Below are 20,114 nucleotides of genomic sequence, written 5' to 3' on the forward strand. Positions count from 1 at the left end.
TGGGACTTTTATGCCAACAAATCCTGTGTAAGCATGGGTCTGCCCGTCCTCAGAAGAACAACTTTATTCCTTGTTATTCTTTCATTTTTAAAGCTCAGGGGAGTACACTCAGTCTGGCTTATAGCTGATTTCTAATTACCTTTTCATGGCCATGAATATCTACAGGAATCAGAAAAGCGTGGCATGATCCTCAATGAGTTAAAATTGACTTCTGTTCAACATAGTGTGCTGTAATGAGCCCTAGCTACTTATCACCAGTCTTTCTCTCATCTCTGCATAACTGGCTGAATAGCTCTTCCTGAGTTTCATCACTGGTTGAACAACAGCGTGGGAATTAGCCATGCTGTTAATGCACACACTGGGTCTCTAAATAGTGATCCAGTATTGCCAGTTTGCGCTGTTCTCTCTTCTTTCTTTTATCCTGGGTTCAGCTTCTCTCTGAGCAGAATTGCAGCTGGAGTTACGAATAGCACAGTTCAGAGCCCCAATGAGTAGCAGCTGCTGCAAAGATTTGCTGAACCTTGTTTTTTCTAGCTTTGTTCTTTTTCTAGCTGATATTGACTGTTTTTTGTGCAGCTCTTAATATGCAGGGAAGTTGAGTCGTCATCTTTGGTACTGGTTTTCTTTCCTGGCATGTTTTCTCCTGTTTGGCTCTTGGAGCATGTGTATTGTGGGAAGGCAGCATGTGGACCCCAGCAGAGTCACCTTGCTTCATTCCTCTCAACATATTGGTAAAACAGAAAGCTCAAATCTACCCTGAAAAAGCATCCTACTATGTCAAAGCGATACATAGGCACTAGTTAAAGCAAGAATCTTAGTCAGTGACTTGGCAGGGTAAGAAATTGCGTAGCCAGATAAATCCCAACTGACCAGACCTTGTCTGGACTCTCAAGGAGCACAGTGTTTTGTGATGGTTTTAGTTACTCTCGCTGGATCCTGAAGTCAGCAAAAACCTTCTAGCCTGGCTAGTAATGGGTATAGAGCTGGACAAACATCTCTGTTCTACAGGAAAATAAATTTTTTATTAAGAAAATAAATCTCTTCTGATGCTGTTTCAAGCTCATTTTGTTTGAAATATTGTCTAAACCAGAGCACAGTTGAAGTTGTTTGTGGGTAGCAGATATTGAAGGAATAAATTATGATTTTCATCCAAGGTACTTGATTCCTGATGTTAATTATGCTGTCAGTGAGTAGATGCTGTAGAACTAACAAAAATTATCTAATGTGCTTATATTTCAGGCTGGCTGTAGTTTCAGCAGGCAACTTACAACCCATCAGTTTATCAGGCACATTTAATAAAGTTTTTGGCAAGCTAACTGCAGTATATTTGAAGAACTCATAGACTTAAATTTATGGATTAAAAATAAGGTTGAATTAACTAAGTCTCAATAAATCTACTCACAACTCTTGTCTTACCTCTTTAGCAGAGCATATGTGATGTTGTCATCCCATCTGCTTTTGACAAAATGTTATCTGATGTTGTTCTTCCTAATGTCTGGTTATTTTATTTCCTCCAATTGTTTACAGCAGTTGTGAACTCAGGCTTCTGAGTGCTACGTGAAGCAGAGCTGAAGTCTTTGGAGTGCCAGGTTAATACTGATCCAGCTATTTACAGGAAAGTTATATGAAATAGAAAGGTTACAGATGTCGTTCACCATTGTGGGTTTGCAGTGTAAATAACAAAAAGTGGCATTTGCTCAGTGTTTCCATTTTAAAGATTTTCATGTGATCACAATGGGAAAAAATTATATGAAAAAGGATTTCATCAGACTTCCAAAGCTGATTCTTACCCTCATTTTTAGTTTCTACAGACTGTACCCTGTGGCTGTAATAATGCTTTCTGTTGTCAAGGATAGGCTGTTCTGTCAGTGTTCTCACTTTCTTCCTTTTATTATGAACTATGTCCTTTCTAAAACCTGTGCTCTTGTTGAAAACAGGACAGAAACCATTGCTGTGGTACTTCTTTTGCTCAGAATTACTCTAATGACTGTAAATGTCTGAGGGGAAGGGAAACAAACAGCATTGGTGTTTTTCTTGTGGCCAGACACATTAGCCACTTTAAAATCAGCTCAGCGAGGCATGGTGACTGGAGAGTATGGCTGACCTGAGGAGGCTGAACTGCGGATTGCTTCTGCCATGGTAGTCAGCTTCCCGTATAAGGTGCTTTGTAGTCAGCTGAAGTTCTCCAAGTCTCCTCTGAAGTTGCATCACTTACAGGAAGGAGGGGAGAAAAAAAGAGGCTGACCATGGGAATTTGCAGTTTGACTGTTTTGTTTTCTATAAGAGAGTTATGTGAGGAAACTTTGCCCCAAAATGCATCTTTAAGCATTGCCCATTCTGTGGAGGGGAAGCTGTGCTGATATGGTAGTACCATGGACTGCCCATACAAGCGCTGACAGTCTGGGTGGCTGTAGGTAGCTTGAGCATGTGCAAACATTCTGCCTCTTCTCAACCCCTTTAAGAGAAAAGGCTGTATCTGTAGCACCAGGATTTTCTCTTAGTGGAGCATATTTTGTAGTGCTACAGAGTCGATATAGAAGTGGAACAAAGCTACTGGTTCACTGCAAGCTTCTGATGTATGTGGGGCACAAAAATCACAGTTGTACAAAAGCATGGAAGTATAGGATCATTAAGGTTGGAAAAGACCTCAAAGATCATCAAGTCCCACCATCAACCCATCACCACCATGTCTACTAAACCATGTTCTGAAGTGCCACATTTACACGTTTTTTGAACACCTCCAGGGATGGTGACTCCACCACTTCACTGGGCAGCCTGTTCCAATGCCTGACCACTCTTTCAGTAAAGAAATTTTTCCTAACATCCAATCTAAACCTCCCCTGACGCAACTTGAGGCCTTTGCCTCTTGTCCTATCGCTAGTTTCTTGGGAGAAGAATCATAGTTAACTTAGCAGCTTGAAATAGTAAATGGCTTTTGAACACAATGATCAACAGCCATGGTGCAGCTAGGGTCACATTAGTGGTGAGCTAGGAGGAGGTCATTGTGGCTAAATACTTTGGCAGAAACCCAGCACCTGTGTAAATGAGCACAATCTGTTGGTTTCATCAGTGGTGCATGATGGCAGAGTTTGACCCATAGTAACTATGGAAGTAGAGATCATGATTAAGAAAATTGGATTAAACTGAAAACTGTTTAAGGCTGATTTTCCAGACTTTGGTGTGGAAGAATTTCTTGTGATGCTTGTGGGGGCAAGTGTACAATTGTTTGGGGTTTCGGTGTTGGTTTTTTCCCCTTCCCATCCACATCTTTTGGCATTTCTTCTACAACTGGACCATAATACTAGAGTTATTTGTTTGAAAGATGAGTCCTTGGCAGACACTGTGCCACCACACTTCCTTAAGCTGTGTGATTTTAATGGATTTTAAAATTATTCCATTACTCTAGGGACATGTTCTCAGGGCTAGGCCAATGAATCCAAAGGGCGGTATTCCTACTATTGATGGTGTGTAAACCACCTGAAAGACGTTGGGTACCCGGCAGAGAACTGGCTGCAGCTGTTCTGTGATGTTTTGTGGGCTTTTGAACTAGTTCTGTTTAGTTCCTGCATTTAGAGGAAGTTTGGGTAATCTTTTTCTCTGCAATATCTGCCATGGCATGTAGCTAAACACAAGGCAGTGTGTCAGTGTGCTCCAAAAGCAAGAGGAGGAAATATTCCTTGAACAGAGGTACTGCATTTATTTTTAATTAACAGAAAGAGGCACAGGGAAGGCTTTTTTGTTCTCCAATACCTTGTTTTGCAAAGATTGGAAATAGGGCTCCTATAATTCACAACAAATGCCTTTCTTGTTTTGAGAATAACATGAACTCCAGGCAGATGGATCTTGATACGTATCCTCTGTTACTCATATAAAAGTTTTATGCGTACCTGGAGATTTTCAGGTTTGGAAGTGTCATTCCTAGGATAACATTGTTTCTCTGTGCCTGTGTGTTATGATCACAGGCCTTTACACAAGCATTTTGCCAGAGCACATTACTGATACAACATTTTTCTGAGTATAATTACATTCTGTTAGCAAATTTGAATTCTCTCCATATCCTAATGTCTATTGAAAGACTCTTCCTGAGATTTGAGCTTGGATTTTGAAGGTGTTTCTGACCTTGTATTCTTATTTTTTCCTGTCCACAAGAGTGGAAATAGTATTACTCATACCAGTGGCTGCAAAGTCAGTTAATGGGCAGTAACTGTTGATGAGAAGAAATTGAATGAAGAGAAAAGCACAGCTGAACCCCGGACAGTGACAGCTTGATCAGAATGGTCTCTTTTACAGTACATCAAACATGAATAATTTCCTGCCTGTTGCATCATTTTAGTTAAGTAATTGGAAATCCTCTTGATCTACACAGGGCTTAAAATAACACAGTCTCAGTGGCAGGGCTGTGATTTTGGCAAAGAGGTATTGTTCCCGATTAGTATTAGAACGGGAGCCACCCATCTCTGCAGCAGCTGAGCTTGTATTAGCACCATGTCAGGAAATCCTCTGATTTGGGGCTGGTGTGGGTGAGTAGAACTCCACATGATGCTGAGCTCACTGATAAAATTGAAGCATGTGGATTTAATGTTGCGCTGAATACTGCCTCAAGAGTTTATCTCTCTTCTGTTGCTGCATTTTGCGGAGATCTTTTTTCAATTTACTGTCTAGAAGAAGAAGGTAATGAGCATCACCAACCAAAAAATCTGAGTAATCCGTCAGAGATGCTGTTGAAAGGTCATCTCTCTTTTCCCCCTGTCCTTCCTTCCCTGTTCCATTGATGCTGTGTGGGTGACTGGTTCTTCTGACTCTTCTCAGTTCACGGTGGGTCTCTGCTGCTCCCCTCATATTTGCCATGCACAGATTAGTAGCATAAATCCTGCTCTGGGGGACTGAAAGCCTAAGAGACCATAGGATGTGGAAAGGGAAACCAGCTTGTTCTTCCACTCAGCAAGAAGCAAAAAGCATCTGTTCAGAGCTGAACAGTGATATAGACACAGTCCCAACAGCAGCTGGCTGAGCTGAAACTCAGAACACGAAGAAGCTGGCAGTACAGCCCTTTATGTACTGGATTTGCTGTAATTAAATATTTAGCTGCACTGGAGCTTCAGGGCTCCAGGACTTGCAAGTGCTATAGACCAAAGTTTCTTGAATTTAGTGACTATTTTGCATATCATTTCATACCCTTCTCGGGTGAAAAGTTGGGTAACTCATCTGAAGTTGCTCATGCAGAAACATCTGTGTGTCATGTCATCTGTTTGCTTGGCATTGTCATTATAAGTAACTAGGAGAGTCTGGGATATGATAAGTCCTATTAGATTTCAATCAAGATGTAAATCCTAGAGATAAATCTTGTCTGCTAATGAAATGTAGCTGATTATCATCCTATGGCTGATCAACATGTGCACATACGTGTGCTTTCACACTCCATTGCCTCTTCATTTATCTGTGAATCTCAGTGATACTTTTTCTACATGTGAGTTTCATGGCATCTTTTAAGCAAGCAGTCCATAGTGTTTTATAAACAAGCTAATGATTTAATTCTCCCAGCATCTTTGTGTGGCAGGCAATATGTACCAATACCTTGTGGCCATCTTTAACAAAAAGTAAATGACATAAAGAAATCTGAAAATTCTTTGGATCACATAACAAGTTAATAGAGCAGCTAAATCCTGAATTAGGACTCCTGACTCTGTGTGGTCTGGTCTTGGTCACTTTTTACCATGTATAATGGAGAGTAAACTACTATGTTTTGGGGCAGAATTAAGTACAATTGTTTATTTTTTAAAGGCAAAATTCAAAAAAGCAGAAACTTTTAAGCATTGCTGGCAGCAGTATTGTTGGATTACTTGCACTAAATAGGGTCTGAATTTCATTTATGCCCACCTAGATGTAATTACCTGTTTGTTCTGTAGGGAATGCAGTATTGAAGGATGAGCCAGTGCTGCTGGTTATGGTGCAATATAGAATACTGTTGTCTAATATGTGTTTGGTAAAGAAGATAAAGACATTTATTCTGAATTATTTAGACAAGCTAGTATCATGTTTTGCTGTTGTTGGTTATACTTTGAGACTTCTGGCTATTGCACTGTGGTAACAATATGCCTTTGGTTCGGCATGTTTGCACACGCAATGTGTTGGTCGCTGGACAGTGCTGCAGAAGTTAAGGCAACTTGCAGTAGCACTCATTCCAGCTGTACAGTTTCTGCTCCCATTGGATATGATAATAGGGCCCATCACTCTGCTATGCTTCATTCTGCAGAATTTATCATGACTTTCCTGCCTGTCTGGAAGCCTGCCTACTCTTTTCACATGCCCTTCTTTCTCCCCTCCTTTCATTCCTCTTGGAATCCTTTCAGAAGCAAACACAGCACTTTGTTGCCAATTCCCAGACAAATGTAAATAAGCATTTTACTCTTCCACCCATCCCTCTCTTTCTTTATCTCTCTTCCTTTATCTCCCTTTTCTTCTTCCATCCCTGGTGCAAGACAAGCAATCAGCTTGTCAAGAATTACTAACTGCTATCCAAGAGCCTGGACTTGTGCCCGCTAAGTTGAGGGGAGGGAGTGTAGTCTTCTCTGAGTCAGTGTATGGGCCTGTTGCTGATAGCCTCCCAAGTACTGCTTTGCTGGCTAGCTAAAGAGTTAGGTGGTAGAGGAAAACCTGTGTTATCGTTGATGTGGTGCAACTGATTGTTTAGTGGTTGTTGAAAATGTGTTAATTTTATTCTGAGTGTTCAGTTAGAGCAGTGGTACAGTAAGTACAGAATTCCCTCTCCCAGTGGCTCAGATATTGTGACAGCATTCCTGGAAGTCTACCACAGATTTCTGTAAGAGTAGATTGGATCTTAAGTGGTGAATTTGTTTTCACTTGCCTTCATCAGCCACACTACTTAATTGAAGATGCTAAACTGAGAGATCCATGTAGCCAGGTTCACAACCCCACTTGGGATTCATTTAACACCTTCCATGACATCCTGCTGTTTTGCCCAGCTACCAATATCTTTCAGGGCCTCAGAAAAATTGCTACAGTCCAGAACCTATTTCCAAAAGTGGAAACTAACATTTTGTTTCAAATTGCAGAGACCTGAGAAATGCTGACAGAAGTGTTCAGAGGTAGAGCACTTGCAGCTTGAAGTAATTTCTCCCTGTGAGATCAAGTGCAGCTGTTTCAAGTCAAATAGCCAAGAATCAAGTTTCCACCATTCATTATTAAAAGCTGGGATTTAACCACAGTAGAGCTTTGAAAGATTCCAGCAAGCATGTTTGCAGATTTAAGTGCCTGAATGCCTAAGATTTATTTGCATATACGTCCCATAGGCGCTTTCTCGTTCATGTAATCTGTTCTCATGCTGCTTTTTCTAGTCCCTGTTATTTGTGTAGTTGGTTAAAATGCTTCTGTTGAATCTTTCAGCAGTGGAATTGGTGGAAAGTTGTCTAACCTTCCTGCATCTCCCCATTCCTCAGTCTCTACAAGTAGAATTTCTCTCTGTATTCTGACCACTAACCTTAAAATTTTTCCCCCCTATTTCAGACTTTTGATGTGAAAAAACTGGTTTATTCTGAGAGAGAAAGTTTATTTGCTTTCCTCCATTTTCTGCTATAGTTTTCTGTATTTTTCATTTACCTTCTGCTCAGCACTGCATGTTTAGGTGTAGCCTTAGCTCCATCTCCACACCTAGGCTGCACATCAGGTCACTGACCCCTCTTGGCATTGCTGAGCAGTTAGTGAGATTCTTTATGTAGCTATAATGGAGAGTTCTGGTCCTGTCCTTAGTTTGCCAGACACGAGCAGGTTAGAAGTCTGCTTTGGCTTATTTTCCATATCTAATATGCAGTAGCTGACTCATTTGTATGGTGAAACTGCTTTTGGAACCAGAAGCACTCTTTTTGGCCTTGCTGTCTTCCTAGTATTTTGGACTTCTGCAAGAATGGACCATCAGAATCTCTAATGCAGCTTTTTTGGCTTGACGCCTGTGGAAGTCCCCAGAGGTGAATTTGGTCCAGTGAATGAAAATATAAACAGAAACCTGTAGAAACTACCCTTACAGTTCTGGAGCACATAAAATTTTAGACATAAAAAACGACAGTTGGATGTGAACAATGGTAGCTTTACATATGGAGTTGTCAATACCAAATTTGAATTTGCTGTAGTGGTTAGAACTGAAAGAAGTGCTGGTGAAGTAAAACAGTGCTGACTGCAGCTGTGTTTTGATATGCCTGAGAGCGTCCCCTTGAATGATAAAGTGGAGTATTGCTGTGTCCTGTAGAGCTACCATTGGCAGAACAAATTACACAAAGCTGAGACTGAAGAGTTTCAGCTGACAGAAGCAATAATATGACGGGTTTTTTGCAAACTGGAGAAGAGTTTCTTTTTCTGATGTTCACTCCATAAACAGAAGATGGTGTAAAAACACAGGTGTATAGTAAGGTTGTAAAACATCCACTTCTCAATAAATTATGAAGCAAACGTGCAGTTCGGTGTACGAAGGCAAAAATAAAAAGGTAGAAAATTTTTGATGAAATGCCCTACAGTATTAAGGCCAGTGTATTAGAAATCACTGGCTGACTTTTTGCCAGTGGTGTTTATACACACAAATCATTGCCACTAAATGTTGTAGTCTGAATTTGCTGTCTGTACATACTTCTTGTATTAATACTACTTAAGCTGATTTTTATCTTATTGGAAAGGATTGTGGCAAATGTGGTTGCTTCTTAAAAACCGGAGCCCAGTATCTCTAACTTTTCAAATGAGAGCTGTGCTGTCCTGAAGCCCTTACGGGACCGCAGTTCCATCTTCTGCCTTCAGACAAAGCCAGTGCAACCCGAGAGCTGTGCGGTCGTTTGCCTGATCAGCTGTGCCATCTAGTGGCTAGCGGCTGGTGGTGTTAGTTGAAGAAAAAGAAAAAAAATAGAACAGAAAGCCAGTGGAGTTTTTAATGCATTTTTACAGCAGCAGGGAAAATGGATGGAGGTTGACAATTCGTCATCTTGCCTGTTTTCTCCCCCTAACTAACAGGCATTCATAGATCATTACTGGTTTCCAAAAAACCCGTTGGTTTTACTGTCTGTTGTCCGCTCTCTGTTCTTACTCTGTTTGCAGAGGTCCGGGTTGAAATCATCTGCTATGGTGGAATACTTGGGCAAGAATTATTAGTGCTGTATTCACAAAGCTTCGGAAGTCATATTGTAACGTCACTGTTACTGCCTGCATCTGGAACACTGATTCCCAAAAACTTGGCTCAAATGCCTGAATTTCTTTGACACCCCCAAGTATCCCCATTGTCCACCTGTCCTTTACGCAACTGCTAAACTTCACTCTTGGTTGTACATAAGTAGTGTGCAAATTGGATTTTGTGCAAGAGGTGACCACCAGAGCTGCCCAGTACTTTACTGGTTAGTGCAGGCACCCAGAATGTTCAAAACCCAGGGTTAAGCCCCTTGACTGGTTGATTATTTTGACTTTGGACTCATGTTGGTGTTGAGGTTTTCGCTAAATAAAAGTTAATGTTGGGACACTCAACCAAACCCCCCCTCCCTCCCCCCTTAGAAGACCCCGTAAGAGGCTGAGTCCTGACATTTGTGTGCCGTTGGTTTACATGCTGCTGAAGTCTCACTTCAATTGAACGGTCTCAGACTGTTTTCAGTTCTGTGTAGCACGTCACTTGCATTGCTGATACCGAGAGGGCAAAGGCTTCCATAGCTGTGTAAACTGAAACAATCCCTTCGGCTTTGAGATTGGGTTTGAGAGAGAGGGCTTCAGCTGGGAGTACCTCAGGAGCGTTGCCTCGCTCTCGGTACGGGTTTGTCTCGTGTAACATGGGAGAGGTTGCAGCTCACTGTCACAGCCTGGGAACATGGTTTGAAGAACATGCTACTGCACATGGGCTGCACTGTAGTGCAACAGTCCTCATACATGCTCTTACCCTGTGCTGCTATGGGGGCACCGTACCCCTAGTGGAGGCAGTTGAGATGGAAAAGCTTGATTTAAAAAAATAGAATAATATTTGTTATTAATCAGGGACGGAGTTGTTCAAGACAACCAACACCTGCCGGCTTTATAAAAGAAAAAAAGAAATGCACACAGAGGATCTTTCTTTTGTATGTGTGAGGTTTGCAAAACTAAGTTAAATACCAAAAGCAACGTTTTGATACTTTTTCTCTCTGGAGACACCTGTAAGATTCAGTACAAGTCACTACTGCTCTAAGAACCAACTGTCCGTGTGGATCCCATGTAATCGAGTAGTTGTCATGCTGATTTAAAAAGGGCTTCTTTGAGGTTGTTTGCTTAAGGAAAGTGTAATCATTTTTCTGTCCCATTCTTTTCTAGGATATTAAACACAACATTGTTTGAACTATATGAATCTCTGGGCAATTTTCCTGCCTTATGGGTCTTCAACGTGCTGCTTGTGGTTCTTCAAATTCTGCACTGTTTTTGGTCTTACCTAATCATAAAGGCAGCTTACAAAGCTATTTCAAAGGGCAAGGTAAGACAGCACCATTCTGTTTCATGTATAGTATTTGAATTTTTCCAGTATCAATACAGGGTCACTGACTTTTTGGTTATGTTTTCTTTCTAATTCATAACACATTACTGAAGACACATGTTTTATGTATACTCTTCTTTCCTTTCATGAAATTTTTTTTCCACTCCTCCTAACAAATGTCAAATAAGTTAATATACTTTTTATAGTAATTTTATATGTATGTGCTGCCACACTTCTTTTTTATAGCATGGTGCACTGAACCAGACTACATTAAGGAAATTGGATTAAAAAAAACCCCAAGCAAACTGCTTCCTTGAGGCTGCCAGTTCTGTTTTTCTTCTTTATAGGAGCTGTTAGCAAAACATTCATGTTCCAGCTGGTGGTGATAGTAATAATAGTACAGATTGAAATTCTGCAGCGTTTGCTAGTGGCAAAGTTACAAATCACAGCCTGGTTTGGGTTTTGGTATTAATGATGTTCTGCAAAGGGCTGTGTACTTTCTTTCTAGGATTCCTACAGCAAGAGCGTTTGGGGTAAAATTGTCTTGCTGCTATTGTTGTATCTGACAGGGAGATATAATTCACACAAATGCTAGCTCCAGTACACTTGCTGTGCAAATACGGCACTCACATTTAGGTGCTAGAAGTAATGCTTACAGATTGTGTAAAGTACAGGGCATTTTGCCCTGAAAGAGTAGCGCGCCTGAGTAGGTGTTTTAGACATGTGACTGCTCCCAAAGTGAACAGGATTGTTCTGCAGAAAACTGCTTTCTATTAATGTACGAAAGAGCTCAGCCTTGTGCTGGAAGGAACCTGGAATCTGCCACTCGCTCCATATTAAAGACAGTGCATTCGTGAACTGTGTTTTGCCTGGAAGCCACACTTCAGTCTCCTCTGCTTTTAGCCATTATTAACCTCAGCTGTCCTGTCTGAATTACACCAGTGACTTCAAAGAGTGCTTCGTACTCTCTCTTACTCTGCTTGTTTATCCTTTCCCTTGTGCTGTGCTGGAAGGCTGGGAAGTGGAACCCCTTGCGTGTAAGTTTCTTTAAATTTACTATGCAAAAGACTTATTCTGCGCAATACTGGTGTTTGTGGGGGTTTTTTTATATGTAATTTCTGCTTGGTATTTTTATCCATTGTTTGTGTCTATATATTTAGGTGAAGGCTATCTTTAAAGGCCATTTTTACTTCTTGCCTATGCATTGCCTAGTACCATTCAAACCTACTTATACCTGTAGTATCTGAATGCTGTTATGTTACAACCATTTTTACACATATGTATCAGCAGGATAAGCAGATGCTCTGTCACCATTCAGGAAGCATAATTGAGAGCGTAAGTCCTCTGCCTTGCAGTTCAAACAATTGCACAGGAGAAAATTTAGATTGTATGAGAGCAGAGTTAGACACTCATGGTAAGACCAGGTTAAAGATGCATGTGCACAAGATATACATGGAGGATTCTTCTTCCAATTTTAACTTGCTTCCTTACTCACAACCCTGCTCTTTCCATTTCTGAGGTAAAATAAGCAGTGTTTTCACAGCACATTACAGATATCTTACAGTAGAGTTTCATGCCTAAATATTAGTTTATTGTTGTATTACTAGTATCCACCTTTGGAATAGCTCAGCTGATAAAGTAATTTATTATCATTAAATTTGTAACTAATCCTGTCATCTATTTCTTACCCTCTGTTATGCTTAGAAGTTTTAAAAACTTATATATATATTTTTCTAGACTCCTTACGTAGAAATTACTCCAGTGGATTCTTTTGGAGATAAACAGAGAACTAAGTACTGCAAGATGTGTTCCATTCCTGTCAGGTTTTAAGTGCAAAGACCCTGGTGTGTTGCTACATTTTAAAAAGAAAGAGCAGATCACATGTTTAACAGAAGTGGCTGCAGTGTAGAATCTTTTTATGATTGTTTGGCTTTGGGGCAGGACGGTAGCAGAACACTGGCAGCAAATGTAATAAATTAAGAGAATTTCAGATGACGCATAATTTTTCGGTCATCTGGTCTGTCCTCACGTCGATCACAGGCACTCAGTAGCCTGTGCTGGGCCCATTCTCTTCTGTCTGACAAAAGGATAATTCTAAGTATATTTCTGTATCCCCAAAAGCTTTAATATAGAAGTCACTTTATGTAAAAGAGACTGAAGTAATCTGTTAATTGCAGCTGTGTAAGTATGGAATCAAATTTCTGACTTCAGCTGAAGTCCAGTTTCATGGGTGTCAGAATTGCAGGCTTGCTAGACTTTCCCTGTTTGGAGGTATATGGGAACTGCGTGTTTCTTTTTTCTCTGTTCCTAAGCAGAATAGTGTCACTCAGGTGTTAGGATATTGCAAGGATGGTAGCACCATTGGGAACCCTAAAGGCAAATGGCCATTTCTGGGCCAAGAGCTGAAGAGCAGAATAATCGTGAGGGCTTTCTGGAGTAGAGGAGGATTACTGTAAGAAAAAAATTACGTGCACCGGCCCTGTTTAATTGTTTTGAGTTCCCTGGGGAAAAGGCTGGCCATGTGTTTTGCCCCCTTTATGTCCATTTGCTATAGTAAAGTCAATTGCAATTACCCGATGTGACAACCTGCACAGCATGGCTACATTTTGACCAAATTAGGAAGCTTAACTGTACAAACTGGCACAGAAGCAGGCATGGAAAACTGTGTCTTTGAAGCTGCGTACAGCTTAGACTTCAGACCTCTTTCTGTTGATGCTGGTTTTTCACTTCATCTGATGCACTCTTACCGGTTTTGAAGACTTTCAAGATCAAACTGGGTAAAGCTCTGGGTAACCTTGCCTGGCTCCATAGCTGACTCTACTTCGAGCAGGAGGCTGGGCATAGACTTCTTGAGGTCTCTTCTAACCTGAGTTACCCTATGATCTTACATGTTGGCAGTGCCATTGTTACCTCCCCAGGAAAACCATCCCATTAAAAACAGGGCAGGCAAGGCCTTTTCTTTGCAGGATTTTCTTTTCTGTTGCCCTTGTTTGCTCTCCTTAACCTGACTGTTGTTGGCTTCCTCATGTTTTGACTTGTTTTGGGTACACCTGACTGAATGGGGTGGAGCAAAGTCAACTCAGGGATTCTGAAGGGGCTCAGTGCTCATCTCTCAAACTTAGTGATCTTCATTTGTGATCTTCAAAGAGCTCCACAGAGGAGGGGAGCAGACTCCCTAACCTACGGAACAGCATTCACCCAGTAATGCGTATAAACTGGCAGGAAGGAAGTCAGCTGGAAACTAGCAGGAGATCCCTAGCAATTAAATTAAGGTCAGTCTGCTTCTGAAACAGCTTTCCAGTGGCATGATGGGGCAGACAGTTGAACTGCTGAAGTACGTTTGTGGCTTCTGTGGTAGGGACTGGAGTGGACTCTGTCCAGTCTCCCCAAGCCCCATTGTCACCACTTGCCTGAGGTCAAAGACTGGAGTTACCTGGTGCAGTGAGTTGTATTTCAGCCAGTACTGCTGTCTCCTACTGCCAGACTGTAGCACTGTTCTCTGGAGCCATGTGGCCTCCAGAGAATGAGTTGGGAGGTGAAGGGCAGGAAGTTGGGGTGAATATTTCGTATTATCATGTCAAAGAGAAGTACCCCAAAGGAAGCACAGGAAATAAAGTTGTAGTAGGAGGACAGAGGGATGGGAGCTAGTTTGAATTTGGAAGCTTAGATGGTTGGCTGCTTTAGCCTGTGCACAACCCTTTGCCTCGAGCACTGTGCCCTCCCTTAAACATACCACCTTCAATGCACCAGTGCAAAGTTCTCACCCTGCCTTTGCATGTGGCATATGTGTGTACAGGCATCTGTGTTTGAAGTGAGTCCAGGCAAGCAAAGGCAGAGAAGTGTGCCAGAGCCGAGATCACCTTCAAAGCTCAGACTGAAAAATGTTTGAATTCTCTGATTCTGGCTTGAACCAAATAGCTCAGTTTTTTCCTTATGATCACCTACCGCTTCCTTCTTTTTCAAATTCTACAGGTAGCAAAGGATGACCGAAGCGACATTGAGTCCAGCTCAGATGAGGAAGAAACAGTACCTCGTTCAAAGACCCCACACAGCACTATTACCACTAATGGGACTGGTGGTGCCAATGGGACAAACGGGTATCTTACTGGTGGCACTTGCTCGGAGGAGCATTAAGTCTTGAGTTCTGTCATGAGACACGAACAAAATGAACTGTTAGCTACTGGAAGTAAATTATAAGTTGTGAATGCAGTTTCTTCGTATATCTCAGCATCAGAAAAAATTAGGAGTATCAAAGCATTCTGATAGCGCACTGCCATATTTCCTGTTTGTGAATGAAGACAACACACCATTCTGTATACGTAGGCATGCTGTATGTGTATGTAACTGACACAATGGGAGCAGTATTTTCACTTGTACTGTCTTTGAAATATTATTTATTTTGTATTCCTTTGGGAACTTCTGGACAAAAGGGAATATCCATTCTCAAAGTTATCTCTTGGGATTCTCAGTGGTGGAGACCATCATGCTCAGATCTCTTCTGTCCATCCTTGTTGCTTTTGCTCAATCTGCTATAAGTAATAGTTGCTCAATTTGTTACTTACAGTAAGATAGAACATATCTTTATAGATGCTAGATCTGCTTCAGATATTTTTGCTGTCTTTGTGTTTTAAAGTGCTGGTTTTGAAATTGCCTATCAAATCACAGTGGCCGTTCCTCCAACATAAAGTTTTAAAACACTGGATTGATATTTTAAATAGTAGGTAATGTGGTCAATTAGCAATTCAGGGGGGAAAAAATGTGGTAATTGTGGGATATTATTTTAGCATAATTTAAAATTCGGTTTGGTGGTTAATTGCATTAGAAGTAGACTTGATTAGTTGTGCAAATACCCAGAAGCATTGATGTCAACAGTTAGGATAAACTCATTCTCACTTTTTTTTTTGCCTTGCAATTTTTCACCTCTATAGATTTTAGTTTTTTGCAGAGATTCCATGTTGAAAGGTGTTTGTTCAAGTGCACCATTGTGGATGTAGACCTCACTCCTGAAACTGTTCTTGCAGGTTCAGATGGATGAGAGCAGGGATGTAATGGAAAAAACAGCAGATGAAAAGTTCATTGCTTCCTCGGACACAGTTTAGACTAAGTACTGTTCTTATAATTATTGCCACTTTCTTGGTAGGGTGTAGAGAGAGAAGGCAGAATGTCATACATTACTAGAAGTAGTTTATTTTAAATGCATGAAAACTTCAGCAAAATTCACTTAACATAATTGACATTAAACTTTGAACACTCAGCAGTAGTTTATCACCTCTAGAAAAAAATTAAGGGTATCTGTAAAATAATTTTGCTCTCTTTTTCATCCAGGATTTACAAACTGTCCCAAAGAAGACAAAGGAACACCCAAAATGAACATATTTTGAAACATTATATACACACTTCTTCCAGTCTCTAGATCAAAGTTTGATGTAGGATGCTAAGGATCATACAACTCTTGCAGGACACTTTTCTGTGATTTGCAACAGCAGTGCCAAAAGTAGGCGAGGTTCTTGGGTAACAGACTCTATGCAACCTACTGTTCAACAGTATTGTGTATGTGCACACGGAACCAATGTGCTTATAGACCAAAGACTTCTATGTATATTAAAAAAAAAATAAAAAAGTAAAAAAAAAAAATAGGAGGGAACAAACCAGGAAAAAAGATTTAATAGTGTGTCTTCTATATACAAAGGGATTGGGGCGCCGTGTTCAACTGGAACTCTAAGCCAGGAGATCTTTCTGATTCCTTCCACCTATGCAAATAGCAAAATATAGATGGCTTGCAATGCCATAAAATATGTTTAAAGGCTCTATTTTATACAGATTCCATTGAAGAAAGTTGTGTTGGCACTTCTTTATTTTGAAAAACTGAGATTTGTCCTATTCTACTGATCACTCTTGAAAACTTCTGAAACCTTTATTATCTATGGGGACCCTTGTGTGTTAGCAAAAAAAGTGCTAAAAGTAAGACCAGAGTGGCATGAATGAAAATAGTACCTCCACTTAGTAGACAGGTAAGAAAACTGAAAAATTGTAAGTCATGGAGGAAGAGCTGTCAGTTTTTCTGTCAATAGAGCATCTTTTGAAAAAAACAGGTGAGCTTGTAATTCAGCAGCTGCATAGCTTATATGTCTGTAAGTATATCTGAGGGAGCAAGGGAGTCTTGTTTAAATCTCCTTCTCCCCTAAAAGTTTCTCTGCCTCTAATTTTTCTCATCTGTCTCCTGTGCCTCTGATTCCATGTGGTTGTCTGCAGGGCAGGTTAGCCTGATTGCAATAGAAAGTATCCCATCAACAGTATTTGAAGTGGCAGCTGTTTAATAATTACTGTCAAGATGATACCAAGATTTTAAAACAAAACTATCCTGGGATATATTGAATGAATTGAATGTTATAATTTATGAAATCTGTCCTGCTAAGGTGGTAATTGAGAATACCAGTTTAAACACACCTCTTTCATGGTGTTGATTACTACCTCCACTGGACCATTTCCCTTCTGCAAATACGGTCACAAAAATGGCATTCTGGCAAAATATTTTGTCCTGCATGGGGACAGAGTGTAGCTCTGAGCTATCAACATCCACAGCATAGGTATCATACAATAGTGCTGTAATGTTGTTGATATCAGGACAAAGAGCGGTTCCCAATGACAATCCCTGTGCAGGAGGCAGGAGACCTTTGGTCCCTGTTGGTCCTCCCCAGCTGTGCTCCACAGCATTGATTCAGATGTACAGTCAAGGCTACAACCCTTGAGATGATTTACCACTGCTGGCTACATATGCTTTTAGCATACCCCCACTGTTAAATAATGCAACTTGGATTCATACTCTTCCTTTGAGGTTTAAATTCAGTTGCATCTATGATGCGCTAAAGCATGTACACAGTTACCATGGTTCAGCTGACTCCCAGTGACTTATCTCCTGCAAACCTGGCTTTTTGGAGTCTGTTCTTAGCAGCCTAGAATAAATTCAATACAGATAAGTCTGGAAAATAGATGAGATGAGAGATTCAAATGACACATTTGCAGAAATGGGATAAGAGTAAGGAAGCATTGAGAACTTCACTGAACTTTGCCGAACAATCAGTAAACTTTAAAGCTACAATGTTTTTATGGAAATTTAACATTCACACAATTTTTTCTGTTTTCACTGAGAAGGACCGACCAAGTGTTTTAGTGATTATACTTGGCAGTGTGTTTAGATTCATTGCTTTAAACCAGTGGATGTCAAAACTTTGGCTTCGTCTTCCACTCTGCAGAGAGAATGTCATGCAACTATTTCCTTTTTCATTTGAATTTGTTAGCTTCTTTGCCGAAGAGCTTTGCAAGGTGCTTTTGGAGGCCATAAAGTATTTAGAGGATAATCACACATACTCCAGAAAATTGATTTAAATTATTCATATGGCTCATGATAAATATGAGATCTTAAAAGGTTCTGTATATTCGTACCTTTTGTAGAATTGTCATTTTAGTCATTTTAGAAATGAGGATTTGTACTCTATAACCTATTTGTCTTCAACTTCTATGGTCCCTTTTTATAGTACAGTACACGACACAGTGGTTGAGATGTTGAAGTAGAAAAATGAGGAAACGATATGTAGAGTTTATTAGTAAATAGTAAGAATTTGTCTTCTCTCCCTAGCCAGCCCAGAATATAGTAAAAGAAGATTCAGGTCTCTCGTTGTTTACTGTTTCCCATATTGACATTTGTACCAAAAGAAAAATGTATAATGGAGGAGTTTTTCGTAAAAAACTAGACACAAACATTGCAGAAAATGACAGAAATATCTGATCAAACAACAAGGGAGGGCGTTGGAGTCTTTTGGATCTTGATGAATGTTAAATAGTGCTAGTTCTAAAATACCAAAGTGTCCCATGCTGTTTCCTTGTTGCCATTTTGTAGGGTTTTCTATGTGTTATTTATTTAATGATTCCAGCAGAATTGGAACAGGTGTCACAGCTTCATATGCTCCTCTCTCAGCCTGTGACCATTCTGTGTGATTGCCAATGCCAAATCCTTTTTCTGAGACCCAAGTACATGCACTAAAGCTTTGCTTACAGTGAAGTGATTCTTGTCTGAAATCTGTATCTCTTTCGAGTGAAAATCACTTTCTGGTTCTGAACGGAACGTGGTGGCGAAAGCCATTACACTGCAGCAAATGTCAGTGATGACCAACATGGGTTGATTTAGACACTGTGTGTGTTTCACGCAGAGTGTTCTAGTAGGAAGCCTAATGCCCATTTCATTCGTCTTCTCATTACTGCAGCCTTCCGTATTCTCAGAGAAATACGGGCTACCATTGGTTTTCTACAGTTAATGCTTTGGTATTTTTTTAATCTCTTTGCTACAACTCATTTTTGTATGTCTCCTATTGTCTACTTCTTGTGACATTTGTGCGAAAGGACCTATCGAATAATTTTTACCCTTCCTGTAGACCCTATTAGGTTGAACTTCAGTGTTCTGCAAACTACAGTTGCCTTTAAACCATAAAGGAAAACCGGTTTGTATTACTTGTTTTGACTGGTTTTGATTTGGAACAGGGACCTAATGGGAACTTCAGTAAGACAACCGTATTTTTTTTTTCCTTTTCTTTTCAAAAAGCACTAGTGGAAGTTTGGAAAAGTGGCATATATGTATAGCCTTTAAATTGTAAAGATTTCTGATTGTAGTTGCGATGAAAACACAGTGTTTGAGTGTGTCTGTACAGAATTCTTGGTCTTTGAAATTGCTTTCAATTAAAAAAATGGCGGAAATACTATGAAATGGTGTTTTAGAGCCATGTCAATGATCACATGTCAGACAAAAGACCAAAATTACTGTCTTACATGACCTAAAATGATCTGTGCAACAGAACACATTTTCTGGCTTCTCTTGAGCTTCAGCTTCTTGCAGTCCCGCGGTTTAACTTTCATACATGAGCTCTCATACCGTACTGTGCATGTTGACTGCCTGTCGCAAGTCAGGGTGAGGCAGATGACACTGTTTCACCTGTGTTTTCATGACAGTCTTGTGCTTGAGCAACTCTTTCAGAAATGCAGCGATGTGTAGAAACTCCACTGTCTCAGACACAGTGATGTGCTAGCTAGAAGTCCTTTCATGTATAGCTGTTGTGTAGAGCTTTGGGAGTTATTTTGTGTTTAACTTGGTTGATTTGGGTTTTTTTTAATATGGAAAATGATTACTCCTCATAAAATCTCTGGAACCAATCAGTATTGTGGGCTATTTCAATTTGGAGACACTTTCATAATAAACATAAGTATTAGGAATGTAGTGTCCATTTTCTTCTTTATTCTGTGAAATGCAAGTGATGTTTTCCTTCGTTTTAGCTCAAAGATTGTTATCCACACTGCAGCCTCCAGCATTTTTAGAGCAGATCCAAGTATGTCTTTGCTGAGATCATCACTGCGGTATTGTATGTTCTTTTTTATGTGAAACTGTTTGTAACAGTAAGTGTTGGAAGGACAAGTTCTCTCTAGACAAATTAAAATACTTCAGTTTTTTTTTAAAAAAAGATATTTTGCTAGGATTTCAAAAGTAAAATTTAGCATGTTAATCATTTCTGAATGTCCAGCTGGACCCACTTTGGAAAAGCTGTCCTTTTTCAGTCTAGGTTGTCAGAGTTTCTTAAAAGTAGATGTTCAC

At 40.2% G+C, this 20,114-nt stretch overlaps 1 protein-coding gene across 4 annotated transcripts in view; it reads left to right on the forward strand.

Annotated features, from left to right (window-relative positions):
• The window catches only part of CERS6 (ceramide synthase 6), a 134,446-nt gene extending 114,699 nt beyond the window's left edge, over positions 1 to 19,747 (forward strand). For 3 of the 4 annotated variants that reach the window (XM_075430491.1, XM_075430493.1, XM_075430495.1), the window contains exons 9-11: positions 10,321 to 10,477; positions 11,491 to 11,514; positions 14,450 to 19,747. In XM_075430491.1, coding sequence (XP_075286606.1) covers positions 10,321 to 10,477; positions 11,491 to 11,514; positions 14,450 to 14,611 — 343 coding nt within the window. In that variant the 3' untranslated portion in view covers positions 14,612 to 19,747. The remainder of the gene's footprint in view (positions 1 to 10,320; positions 10,478 to 11,490; positions 11,515 to 14,449) is intronic. The other variant, XM_075430492.1, reaches the window with a different exon arrangement.
• Positions 19,748 to 20,114: the final 367 nt, after the last annotated feature.

This window comes from Opisthocomus hoazin, chromosome 9 (genome assembly GCF_030867145.1).
Source record: "Opisthocomus hoazin isolate bOpiHoa1 chromosome 9, bOpiHoa1.hap1, whole genome shotgun sequence".
Taxonomy (NCBI): domain Eukaryota; kingdom Metazoa; phylum Chordata; class Aves; order Opisthocomiformes; family Opisthocomidae; genus Opisthocomus; species Opisthocomus hoazin.